This window comes from Rhipicephalus microplus, chromosome 2 (genome assembly GCF_043290135.1).
Source record: "Rhipicephalus microplus isolate Deutch F79 chromosome 2, USDA_Rmic, whole genome shotgun sequence".
Classification (NCBI taxonomy): domain Eukaryota; kingdom Metazoa; phylum Arthropoda; class Arachnida; order Ixodida; family Ixodidae; genus Rhipicephalus; species Rhipicephalus microplus.
The window spans coordinates 87,002,619-87,015,538 of NC_134701.1; the positions used below are offsets into that span (position 1 = coordinate 87,002,619).

General features: G+C 53.3%; 1 protein-coding gene across 1 annotated transcript; it reads left to right on the forward strand.

Annotated features, from left to right (window-relative positions):
* The first annotated feature begins 1,740 nt into the window (after nt 1-1,740).
* On the forward strand, nt 1,741-4,620 carry LOC142790228 (uncharacterized). The gene is made up of 3 exons (XM_075885206.1): nt 1,741-2,294; nt 2,400-2,867; nt 3,156-4,620. The coding sequence occupies exons 1-3, from the start codon at nt 1,741-1,743 to the stop codon at nt 4,618-4,620; spliced, it is 2,487 nt and encodes an 828-aa protein (XP_075741321.1).
* Nucleotides 4,621-12,920: the final 8,300 nt, after the last annotated feature.

Sequence of the window (12,920 nt, forward strand, 5' to 3'; positions counted from 1 at the left end):
CAGTGTCGCTGGTTCAAGTACACAAAGTCATACGTTTCGCTTCGAACCTTCAAATACGGCTGAGACCGTTGAACCGGACTTCGGTCCGCAAAATTCTTCCGAAGCTCATGCTGCGAGCTCTGATGAGACCGCGAATTTTAAGGCTTGTTTAGAGCCTTCACAATCTTCCACTGCTCTTGATGTGTCACATCAGAGCACAAGTGACCAAGCTGCGGACACACCTGATTCTACACCCAAAAGAGCCCGCCCTAAGCGAAAGTGGCAGAAGCCGCGTCGGTTCGAAGACTATGTGATGTAAAACTCTTGTTCCGAACAGTTGTGTACATTTTTTGTTTGTCAGTGCATTTTCAGGACTCGTAGTGTGTGAGTTCGGTGTGCCGTGCTCCGAATTTTCATGTGTTCTAACGTACATACCTTGTACATGCTTTTGTATCGATCATGTATAAATATAAACAGTGTACAGGTGAACTTTTTTCGAGGAGGGGATGGTTGTTGTGTTCTGGGTTTCGGTTTCGGAATGACATGTGAGGATGCCAGGGAACGCCGCTCTGGCATCAAGGTTTTCAAGGCGACTGTAAATAAAATCAGTGTGCGTTGGGTAACCGTCGAGTGCGGTTGTTGTTCTTTCCTTCGGCGTTTCGCGCCAACCCGCGTGTTCGGGCTGGTCGGCGTCCCCACCGGCCGCGTACGTTTCCGTCGGCCGTCTTTTTCTTCTGCTTCGTCGGGACCGGCCAGCCCTATCGCTTCTCGGCCTTTTGGCTAAGATCGAAGTGTAGTCGTGTGGCTTGACCGCCCTGCACTTTTTGATCTTCGTGGAAGCAACCGGAACCCGCCCGGTTATAGCGGCGTCTTTCTCCTTTCCCTCACCCAGCCCTATCCACGGCTACCACTGCTCTTGGGTGTCTGCTGCCTGCTGCTGCTGCCCGGATTGCTGCCTGCCTGCCTGGTGTTCCGCTGCCATCACCGCCCGGTCCTGCTCGCCTGGTTTCGGCGCTCGCTCCACCGCCTGCTGCCTGGGTCCGCTCTCCTCCTCGCCGCCTGCCCAGCGGCACTCGCTCGTCGCTGGCCTCACCGCCCGCTCCGCTGCTTGGTCCCGCCTGCTGCCTGCTCGCCGCCTGCCCGCTCGCCGCCTGCTCAGCGGCGCTTGCTCGCCGCTACCGCCCGGGGCCGCCTGCTTGCCCCCTGCTCCCGCCTGCTGCTCCGACGCCTCGCCAGCTATGTGGTCGCCCTGCTGGCCTCCCTGCCGCTGCTCCCGCAGACTGTCCCTGACCCGCGGTGGTCACCGCGTCCCATGAGGCCGTCCTGATCTTCTGGCCGTCCCGCCTAGCGGGGCCGCTGGAACATGGCCTCCGGGGGCAACTCTGCCCCCGACGACAGCGAGGACGATGGCGACCCTCCCATCCAGGAGCGCCAGCCTGAGCGTGAGGGTACCACCCTCACGCTTTTCTTTCCACTCCCGGCGACGTTTCTATGCTGCGAGGAGGGCTGCGCGACCGCCTACAACCCAGAAGTGTGGACGTCGCGCCGCCAGTCGCTGCAGCGGCACCTCGAGGGGGAGCATGGCGTGCGGATAACCCGGACGGTATACCACTGTACCATTTGCGGCGCTACGCTGGGGAAACGGCCGACAATGCACGGCTGCTTGGTGAACCTCCCAGCTGCTGCCCCTCCCCCCCCCTCACCGGCACCAGTGCCCGACCTGCTCGAGCTCCTTCACGTCTAAGAAGGGGCTCTACAACCATGAGCAACGGCACCGGAGGGAGGAGGCACTCTTGGCCCGGCAAAACACTACCACCGGTCCACCACCAGCAGCCGCTGTGGCCGGTCCTTCAGGAGAGTCCTGCCGTGCAGGGGACACCAGGACGCCACCTCATCAGCCTCCACCTGGACCGGCTACACCCCCACATCCCCCTTTTGTCGGCGGTTTCACCCACGCAGGCTGAAGGCGAGCTGACAGCGGACCAATGCCCCCCTGCCCCAAGCACCGTGACCGGGCCTCCCTCACAGGAGGTCACACCTGCTCCTATGGACGGAGATGGGGCCCTGGGGGAGCTTGCACTTGGAGCGACGCCCGTCGTCTCGACGAGTCAGCCGTTTCGTGACTCCGCAGACGACGACGGCACGGAGAGCGCGCCTGTACACCAGGCGGACGATGCGGGTGACGACCAGCCGGGTGGTGACTCCAACCAGGCAGTACCTGCAGGCGATGACGTCAGCTCCTCGGAGGAGTACGCCAGCCCAGCTGTGGACGACACCGAGGAGCCAGCTGACCAGCAGATGGGGCGCGTCGTCGAGTAGTCGGCGCCTACCGAGCAGGCGACGACACTCGCAAACAACTCTGGCGAAGCGGGGCGAGAACCCGCCGAACCGACAGCGCCCCATGGCGACGTCACCGGCAGCAACTATGGTACACAGGACGAGGCAGCTGACACCCTGGGGCCCGAGAGTGCCTGGTTCCTGGCGGAGGTGACGGCAGAGCTACGTGACCTTGGCCGGGGCCCTGTGTCGGAGGAGCAGTGGGCGCGGTTCGAGCCCATCCTGGACCGCGCCGAGGCAGCCATCATTGACCATCTTTGGCTGCCCTGTCGGGGCTCGCGCCAAACACCACCTCGGCGTGAGATAAACCCCGACAATGCTTCCCTGATACAGGGTCTTTACAGGAAAAACCGGCGACGGGCCGTCCGCCTTATTGCTGAAGGCCCGTCCGAGCTCTGCCCCATCAACCCAGGCACCTTTCAAGGCCAATTCACTGAACTGTGGGCCCCGGTAGCCGTGGACACTACGCTCCTCAGGTCACGAGCCCCCACAACAGAGGAGATGGACACGTGCCCCTTCCTACCAGACGAAGTCGCAGCCAAGCTCCGAAGGTGCGAAAGCACAGCTCCTGGGGAGGACCATCTGACCTACCACCACTGGAGGCAGGTGGATCCTGACGGGCGGTTCCTGGCGGCGGTGTTCAACATCTGTCTCTTACACCGCCGCACACCCCAGAGCTGAAAATCATCGAGAACGATCCTGATCTACAAGAAGAGCGACCGCGAGGATCCTAAAAACTGGCGACCCATTGCCCTTGGTCGAACAATCGCCAAACTGTATGCCGGGTGTCTCACTACCCGGCTGCAGCGGTGGTTGGGCGACCATGCGGTCTTGTCCAGGTGTCAGAAGGGCTTCCTGCCGTACGATGGGGTGTTTGAACACAACTTCGTGCTGCAGGGACGCCTGGATGACGCCAGGACAAAAGGTGGGGAGCTGTGCGTAGGTTTCCTCGACTACGCCAATGCCTTTGGCTCGGTCGCCCATCAGGCCCTCGTTGAGGCTGTCCGCGGCGCCGGCGCAAGAGAGACCTTCGCGGAGATCGTGAAGGAGCTCTACCGCGCCAACACCACCTGCTTCGTGGCAGCAGCTGGCACTACGGAGCCTATCCCCATCAGAGCTGGCCTGAGGCAGGGATGTCCACTGAGCGGCCTGCTATTCAACTTGGTGGTGGATCCAGTCATCAGGGCAGTGCAGGGAGGGGATAAGCAGCACAACATCCTTGCTTACGCCGATGATCTGACTCTGCTCACTGCGGACCCCACCACCTTGAAGCGCAGTCTCAATGTCGTGACAACCCTCTCGGACCGGCTGGGAATGCGACTCAAGCCCGCCAAGTGCCACACCCTCCACCTATCCGGGCGCTATCCGGTGGGAACACGGCCCACCACTTTCACCGTTGGAGGCGTCCCGGTTCCGGCACTGGCGGACTACGAGTGGCACCGTTTCCTGGGGCGACCTGTGGGTTTCCGGGTGCTCCCGGACCAAACGACCGTCGACGAGGACATCCACCTGGGCAGGAAGCTACTCTTCTCAATGCTCACCCCGTGGCAGAGGCTGGGTGCAATTAAAACTTTTTTATATCCAGCTTTGAACTTCGCCATGCGGGTGGGCCTCGCCAGCAAGGGAGAGTGGCAGCGTCTGGATGACGAGCTCCGCCCCCTCATCAAGAAGACCCTGTACGTTCCGGCCAGGGCATCTAACGACTACGTGTACGGGAGCGCACGGGCCGGCACTGCAGGGATCCCTTTGGCGGCGGAGCTGAGTGACATCTGCCGCGTGGACGGGGCCTTCAAGCTCCTGACGTCGACGGACTCGGAGGTTCGGGAGCGGGCAAGGGAGGCGCTGCACCAGGTGGTCTCCAGGCGGCTCCGACGCGATGCAGACGACGAGGACATCGAGGCCTACCTCTCGGGCGACACGGAAGGCGACTTCAGACAGACCCCAACTCAACTTCAGTCTGTCTGGACGGAGGCCCGCAAAGCCTCCCGTCGCCTAACTGTCGCCTGGGAGCTACAAGACCAGGGCGCCCGCATCACCTGCGGGGAGGCCACGGTGTCCACGCGGAACATGAACAAGCTGGTGAGAACTCTCCGGGCCATCCTGAGCCAGAACCGGGACCGTTCCCTCGAGGCGAAGCCAAACCAGGGCAAGGCGATGGCGTGTGTAGCGGCGGACCCCGCTAACTCCCACTTCATGTGGACCGGCCGCTACACCAGGTTCAAGGAGTGGCGCTTCATTCATCGAGCCCGGCTTAATCTCCTCCCCCCTCAACGGCACATGTACCTGGGTACCTGCAGCAGATAAGCGGTGCCGATGCTGCGGGTACAGGGAGGAGACGCTGCCAAACGTACTCTGCTATTGTATGCGGCAGAGCCGGGCAATGACAGAGCGCCACAACGCCATCGTCGCACGTATCAAGAAGGCTGCCCTGGGAAGGTTCACCGTCATCGGGGAGAACCAACAGGTCGGACTTCCCGGCCTGCGACCTGACCTGGTCCTGGCACGGGGTGAGGAAGCCTTGATCTTGGACGTCTGCTGCCCTTTTGACAACAGACTGCAGGCGTTCCAGGAAGCCCGGAGGCTTAAGGAGGAGAAGTACGCCCCCTTACAGCGACATCTCCTCCGACGGTTCCAGCGCGTCTCCATCGAAGCCATCGTCGTCGGCTGCCTGGGGTCGTGGGATCCGGCGAACGATCGTGTCACGCGCAGACTGTGTTCTAAGAACTATCTGCGAACAATGAAACGCTTGTGCGTCAGTGACACGATCGCGGCTTCCACGGACATTTACCGCCGCCACATCGGTGTACAGTGACATTGTATATAGCCAAAGTTTTTAGAGTTGCGATTTTTCCATGTTTTTAGACCTATACACCTTTACAGTTTTACCGTTTTTAACTTATGTGTACTAACAGTTTTTAACCCTTTCGTTACCGGATTTTAACTTTTACACTTATATCAAGTTTTCTATTGAGTTTTTTCTAACCATTATGATGTTATTGTGTATGTAATATTGAATAAAAAAGTCTGTTTTTATCAGGGACCGGCCAGCCCCCAACACAGCAAGAAGTGTAACGGAGATTAGAAGCGTCGAGGCATAATGCATGCTCGAACCTACTCAGGGTATATCATCGCCTGTCCGTGGTCTTAAAGTTGATAATTTTCGAGGATGACCACTCATATGCAGCGTCTCAACATGCTGTAGAAAATATTTGATGCCTTTTAATTCAGGCATCAGATATCCGGGATGAAGATGCCAAGGCAGTGAGATGGCAAGAGAGAGAAAGGAAGGCTGGGGGATTAACCAGATCTTGGCATCCGGTTGGCTGCCCAGCTCTGGGGGTGGAGAAATAGGGGTAAGAAAGGGGGTGTAGAAAGACAGAAAAGAAAACGCATGTGCACTCAGGAGTAGGATGGCAAATTTAACAGAGGATTTATTACATTCTGTACAGACAGGGCGAGAGATCTCTTGCGAATGAACTGGGTGGCTCATTATAAAGTGTGCGTTTTGACTAAATAAGGGAATGGGTCAAGAATGCGCTGTTGAATCACAGGGGACTCACACCATTTCAGACGGTGCCGCTCACACTCACTCAAGTCAACGTCTTTGATTGAGGCGTGGCCACCACACTGCACCTGTGACACCAAGAAACCACTGTGGTTGTCACGTAGAGCGTTTTATGGTGTCGCAATGCCACCTCACTTCGCGGCTAAGATAGACAAAACACGGTGGACAGCAGGCTGGCAGCCTTTCGGTGACTTGTTTGACGAACAAAGAACGCCGCTCTCCCCCGTCGGCCCAGGCACCGCGTGCAACAACGCTATATAAGTGGTGAGCAGAGGCGTAATAAGCTTGTCTGAGGCCACCAGTTTTAAAAAGAACAAAATAAAATTTTAAAAAACTTGCCAGCAAAAAGTTTACAAAAGACGGCTGGATTCGTCAATAATGCGGAGACAGACACTTGAGCGACATGTCATATATGACGTAGTCCAGCAAACATGTTTTCATCACGTAACTTGAACGGACCTACTGGCACTGTGAAAGATGAATAATAATTGTTGTGGACAGTGGTGATGTACTTCTGTTACAAAGGTAATGCTCAGAATTAACCAAATAAATCTTAACTTTATATTCGGATCTTGAAAAAAAAGTTAGTCAAGTTAGAAAGCTCCTCAGGTAGCTAAGTAACGAATTACTTCACCATACTTTATGTTGAAGTAATTTGCAAATAAATAATGCAACCGCTGTTTAATTGATATTCAAAGACGTGACTGCAATCAACGGTGTGTCGTCGCTATAAAACTGGAACGTTTTCTGCGGACACGAGCGGGCGAATGCAGTGGAGAACGAATATGTCACGTAATAAAAGTGATGTGATGTCGCACGTATTCGCCTGTACAACTCCGTGCCCTTTTGATTGCTCGTGATCTATTCGAAGGAGCTAGCCAAGTCTCGGGTAGAAGTAGAGCAGAGTAGCCGGGGCTGATAAGATAAACGTTTACTATTTACACACTAAATGTAGCTATATGTTGATGGTAGCATCATGGATGCATGATGGGAGCTTCTCAGGTATGGTTCAAAGCGTCTCGGTGCTCACGCTTTACGCCCAGGTCTTCCTAAAATTATCTGCAGGAGAAAACAGTGAACAGTTTGCAATAATCTGCTAGGCAGCTTTACTGTAAGGTTAGTTTTTCAACCAAGAACTCACGTTCACAGGCTGCTTTTCTCGCTCATTTCGTTTTTGTCATTCTTTTTTTTTTTTTGAGATCTTGTAGTGCTCGCGTGCCTTCGATGGAATTTAGAGAGGTGACATTTTGTTGTACTCGCGTGCTCAAAATGAGAAATAAAAGCAGTCAGTGAACAAGAGTTTTTGGTTGAAAAAATTGCCCGCAGCTTCCCTCGGGAAAACACTGAGGAGGATGCGGACCATATAATTGGTTAACGGGGTGTTAAAGTGCGACTTACTTGGGTCGATGGCTAAATTGGTTAACGTGGTTGTGAAATGGGGTGTTAAATTGCGACTTACTCGGGTTGATGGCTAAATTGGTTAACGTGGTTGTAGGAGGGGGTGTTAAATGAGTGAACACGTACACACGTATGCGAAAGGGCGGCGCTGGTCGAAGGGACGTCGATCATTGTGTTTGTGGATTCGTTGGAATTCATTTCACCGCGACCTTGGACGTCGACGCGCCGTACAAACCAACCGACGAGCGGCAACTGAGCGAGCGAGCGCCGACCTTGAGTATATATACAGCACGACGGCGCATGCACTGTCAGCTGTTGAATGTTCTCGAAGCGCGACGCCACATGCGCGTCCACTAGAGAATCAGGAGAATTGTAGATGTCGAACGCGGTGTGTAGAGGAGGAAGGGTGCACAGATGGTGGAGGAGTGAAGCGCGCGTGGTGTGTAGAGGAGGAAGGGATGCACAGATGGTGGAAGAGTGGGCGACGGCGCGACGGCGCATGTGCGCGCGTCAGCTGTCGAATGTTCGAGAAGCGGTGCGGACGGCGCACTACAAGGGGCGAGTATAAGATGCTCCGCATCTAAAACAAACCTTACAGGAAAGCCGCCTTGCAGATCACTGTAAACTGACAGACTGCTTGTCAATTCAGTTTAGGGCAGTCCGAACAAATTGTCGTCTTCATCTCCATCCGCCAAATGGGGAGGGCGGGGGGTAGTGGTTATAAGAAGGTGCCTAATTTCTGCAGCCCAGCAGGAAGCGCAGGGAGCAGCGAATAAGGATTTAAAAAAACGAGAGAGGGAGAAAGAGAGAGAAAGTCAAACACTGCCTTCTTTTCAACCCAGGAAAAAGAGAAGGTGCACGTTCAGTTTGTCACACGGCGAGGGAGAAACATAACGTAGGTCACAGTGCAAAAATACGCACAACACATCACAGTGCAATAACATTGCGTCGCATGTGCAGAATAGGGTCTGCAGCGCTAGGCAGGCTAGGGCTTGTGAAAATGAAGATTTGCAAGCACCACAGCGGGTGGGAAACATACCTGACGAGAAATCCCAAGCTATCGGCTAATTGTTCAGCGCGCCTCTTGGCACGTCGAACAAATCAAGCAGCCTCGATTTCAAACAGCTCTTCCTAGGCCGTCAGTCAGTCAGGCGTGTCCAAAAAGTTTTTGACGAGGGGAGCCAACAGCCCTAAAGAATTCGAAGTATGACTTTCGTGTTCTCGCTGCTTTTGGCGCACCTCGAGAGCGTTGATCCGGAACAAATCAGGGTAGGCTTAGCTGCAATCGTCCCCCGCGTCCAAGCGGCGCCCAGCCAGGGAGGCTGATCTTAACATCTTCTACAGACACACTCACATAAGCACGCACAGTTTCACTCCGAGAGGGAATTGGTAGTGGTCGCAATGACGTACCTAACGTGCACCTACTATAAAAAGGCGTGCAGTGTATGCGATAGCTTTCTTTTTTTGAAAGTCTTGTAATTCTAGTATATTTTCGTTATATAGCCGAGGTATGAGGCGGTTGTTACTCGCATTTATTTGGGTTAAAGTACTACAAATATTTATTCGCCACGCATGACTTCTGGAAATGATACTCAAAAAAAAAGGAAATCACTCCAATATTTTTTAAACTAAGTTCGCACGTGGGAGTACTTGTTCTCTGTCTGCGCTTTTTCATGGTTCATGAGTGTTAAGCCCCGCTGCTTCTTCTATAGAATGGTGTACGATAAGCCATATCAACGCAGTGACAGGATTTCCTACAGACTACCAAGCATTTGATCACCAGGAATTTTCCCTCCGGCATATTTTGATTGAAAGAAGCGACACATTTTTGCTGAAAACCCGGTTTATGCACTGGGGCCCGGTGCACAGATGTTCCAAATTGCAACTCTTGATCATCGCGAGCGCGAAGACGGCAAGTGAAAGCCTCTCTGCTGTTGTCTGTACGGCCGGTGTAACGAAACCCTCCAGTCTTGAAGGTGTGGGGTTAAACCATGCACTTTGCCCATTGCTATTTTTCATCATGGCGTTTGTCTATTAACTGACTTGTGCTATGTGGAGCACGCGGCAGTAGTGCCGATGTGCTATTTGGTGCTGGTACAAAAAGAAAACTAGTTTGGATCGCTTCTTCAATGAGTCCTGCAATTAAACCTATGCTAGGGGGCTGCATAGAAGACTATACGCCTGACACACTTGGAAAAGTAAAGCACATTGTAAGAGACCACTTCTGCTAATTGAAGGACCTGTAGCCAACACCATCTAGACTTTGGTGTTCTGCAGAAAACCCGCTTTATGCGCTGGGGCCCGGTGCACAGATGTTCTAAATTTCAACTCTTGATCATCACGAGCGCGAAGACGGCAAGTGAAAGCCTCTATGCTGTTGTCTGTACGGTCGGTGTAACAAAACCATATATAAAATATTTTGCTTTGGACTCACTCGGACTGAGACTAACGAAATTTTTCTCTATTTAAACTCCGGTTGGTTCCGGTGCCCAGCAGTAAACACGCAGCCTTGAAGCAACAATGAAGAAAAACCTTTATTTGTGGCAGCGTGCCGGTATATATATCGTGGGGCAGCTGCATTATCGCAGCCAAGCAGTACAGAACAGTGATAAGCAAAAGGCAGATACAAAAAGGCGCATGCGCAGGCAGCTAACACGATACATCTCCCTCCGTATGACAGCTAGAGCTTTGACATCAAGATACACGTGACTTGGTTGAAGTTCTCGTCGTAACCAAGGCGGCTGGGTTTTCGCCTTTGCCGGGCGGACTTCCTTGGTTGGTATTCTAGCGTTGGGGTTGACGTCGTCGACTCCGGCGAACTTCCTGTTGACGCAGGTTGTACCACTGACGGCGACCATGAATTTTCCTGGACCATGTCTTCGTCGGTGGATGAGTCCTCCACTTCGTCCCTCTGGAAAGATTCACGTGTGGCGAGAAGGTGTTGCCGATTCCGTCGAAGCACCCGACTGTCTTCTGTGAAGACGCGATAAGACCTTGGCGCCACCTTATCCAAAACACGAGCCTTGCGATCCCATGTATCCCCACGAACTCTTACGACTGCATCTTTGTTGAGTTCTGGCAGGGGTTTCCCTCTCGACGACTTTGGTTGGCGCGACTGACGCCTGAAGTCCTGGCGTCCAGAGCACGGTCTGAATTCGAGCAGCCGATTGCGCAATTTCCTGCCCTGCAGCAATTCTCCTGGAGATCGGCCTTCGTCCAGTGGCGTCGAGCGATAGCTGAGTAGACCAAGCCAGAAGTCCTCCTTCCTTTCACCAGTCTTCTTCATGATCCTTTTAACAATTTGAACTCCTTTTTCTGCGAGCCCATTTGACCACGGGAATCTTGGACTGGAAGTCACGTGCGTGAAGTCATATCTGGAGGCAAACAAAGAGAATTCATGGGATGCGAACTGGGGGCCGTTATCAGTGCAGACTTCTAAGGGAATTCCATATCTAGAAAAGATTGAGCTAAGTTTATTTATGACCGTGCCCGTCGTTGTGTCCGGCAGCTTTTCGACTTCAGGAAAGTTCGAAAACGCATCAAACACGCCCAGGTAGCAGCTCCCGGCGTACATAAAGATGTCAACGCCAATTCTGTACCAGACATGCTCTGGGGTTGGCCTGAGCACTACCGGTTCACTTTGTTGTCTGTACGCGTATTTTTGGCAAACAGCGCAGTTTTTCACTAGATTTCCGATTTCTCCATTCAGGCCAGGCCAGAATACCAGTCGACGGGCCCTTGCTTTGCACTTATTTATGCCTAAATGACCTTCATGAATGCGACCCAGCATTTCAGCTCTCATAGCCTTAGGAATGATGACCTTTGTTCCTTTCAGGACAATCCCTTGAACTTCGGTCAACTCTAAGCTGAATGGTTTCAAGCAGCCTTGTAGTTCTTCGCCATTTCTCATGCAGCGCAGCACAGTTCGTAAATCTGGGTCAGCAGCTGTTGCTTCAGCTAGACGAGCAAACATTTTCTTGCTTACCAGGTCTGAAGACACGCTCACTGCATGAACGTCAACATCCTCTGTGAAGTCATCCATAGTGCCCGGTGCCACTGGCGACGATCTAGATAACATATCAGCCAGGAACATTTGTTTACCTGGGACAAAGTGAAGAACATAATCGAATCTGAGCTAACGCAGAAAAAACCGCTGAAGTCGTGGCGGCATGTCACCAATGGCCTTCGAAGCAATTGCTATCAGCGGTCTGTAGTCCGTCTCAATGACGAATTTGCGGCCGTATACGAAGTGAAAAAACTTCTCGCTCCCAAAAGTGATTGCCATTGCCTCTTTTTCGATTTGTGCGTATCGTTGCTCAGTCTCGGTCATTGTGTGGGACGGGTAGGCTACCGGCCGCCAATTGTCGTCATAACGCTGAAGGAGAGCCGCACCGATGCCGTTTTTCGAAGCATCTGCGACGACCTTTGTTTCCCTAGGAGGATCAAAAATGGCTAGCAACGGTTCAGTGCTCAGTAAAGCGCTAACATATTTCCATTCGCGGGCATGGTTCTCAGACCATTCTAAGGCGGTGTCTTTCTTAAGGAGGCTTCGCAGGAGCGTCGTTCTTTGTGCCAGATGCGGTATGTATTTACCAAAATAGTTGACCACCCCTAGCAGTCTGTGGACGCCGGCTTTGTCAACTGGTGGCGGCATCTCGCTAAATGGTGTTGTCGTTGCGGGGTTAGGTCTGATCCTGTCTTGGCTTATCACGTCGCCCAAAAAGTCGATTTTGGTGACCCCGAATTTGCACTTAGCAGCATTGAGCGTTAGGCCGGCGCTCTTGGCCAACTGCAAGGTTGTGCGGAGGCGGGCGTCGTGCTCTTCCCTCGTGCTACCCCATATCAATATATCGTCGATATATATTCGCACTCCTGGGACCTGGTCGAATATTTCATTCATGGTTTTTTGAAAAACTTCAGGTGCCGAAGCTATACCAAAAGGCAGCCTTAGGAAACGGTAGCGCCCAAACGGCGTGCCAATCGTGCACACCTTCGAAGTAGCCTTAATTATCTAGAGGAATTTGATGAAATCCAGATTGCGCGTCGAGGCGAGAGAAAAGCTTGGCACCGGCTAGCTCAGCCTCAATGTCCGCTCTTTTTGGCATTTGATAGTGCTCTCTTTTTAAGCACTCATTGATGCGCCCGGGGTCAATGCAGATACGCAGTATACCATCCTTTTTTCTTGCGGTGACAAAGAGACTCACCCAATCTGTCGGTTCGCTGACTTTGACCACAATGCCTTCATGCTCCATGCGGTCCAGTTCCTCTCGCAAGGGCGGGAGCAGCGCCTGGGGCACCCGTCGTACCGGTTGGACCACTGGGGTTGCATCCCCCCGATTAACCATGTGTTACTGGCGTTTTAGACAGCCGATGCCCTGAAACAACTCGGGAAATTCTGTCATCGCTTGGATGGTGCTGCTTGTATTCACTACGTCGACAGTACGAGATACCAGTCCTAAAGCTTCACTCGCCGACAGCCCCAGGATGGCCTGGGTGCTCTTCTTAACAATGAAGAAGTCGAAGTAACCGGTGTGTCTGTTCGCGACAACTTGTAGCGTAGTAACACCGATATGGTTGATAGCGTCGCCACTGTACGAGCGCAGAACATAGGAGCTTCCCCGTAACCTGGACTTCGATTTTA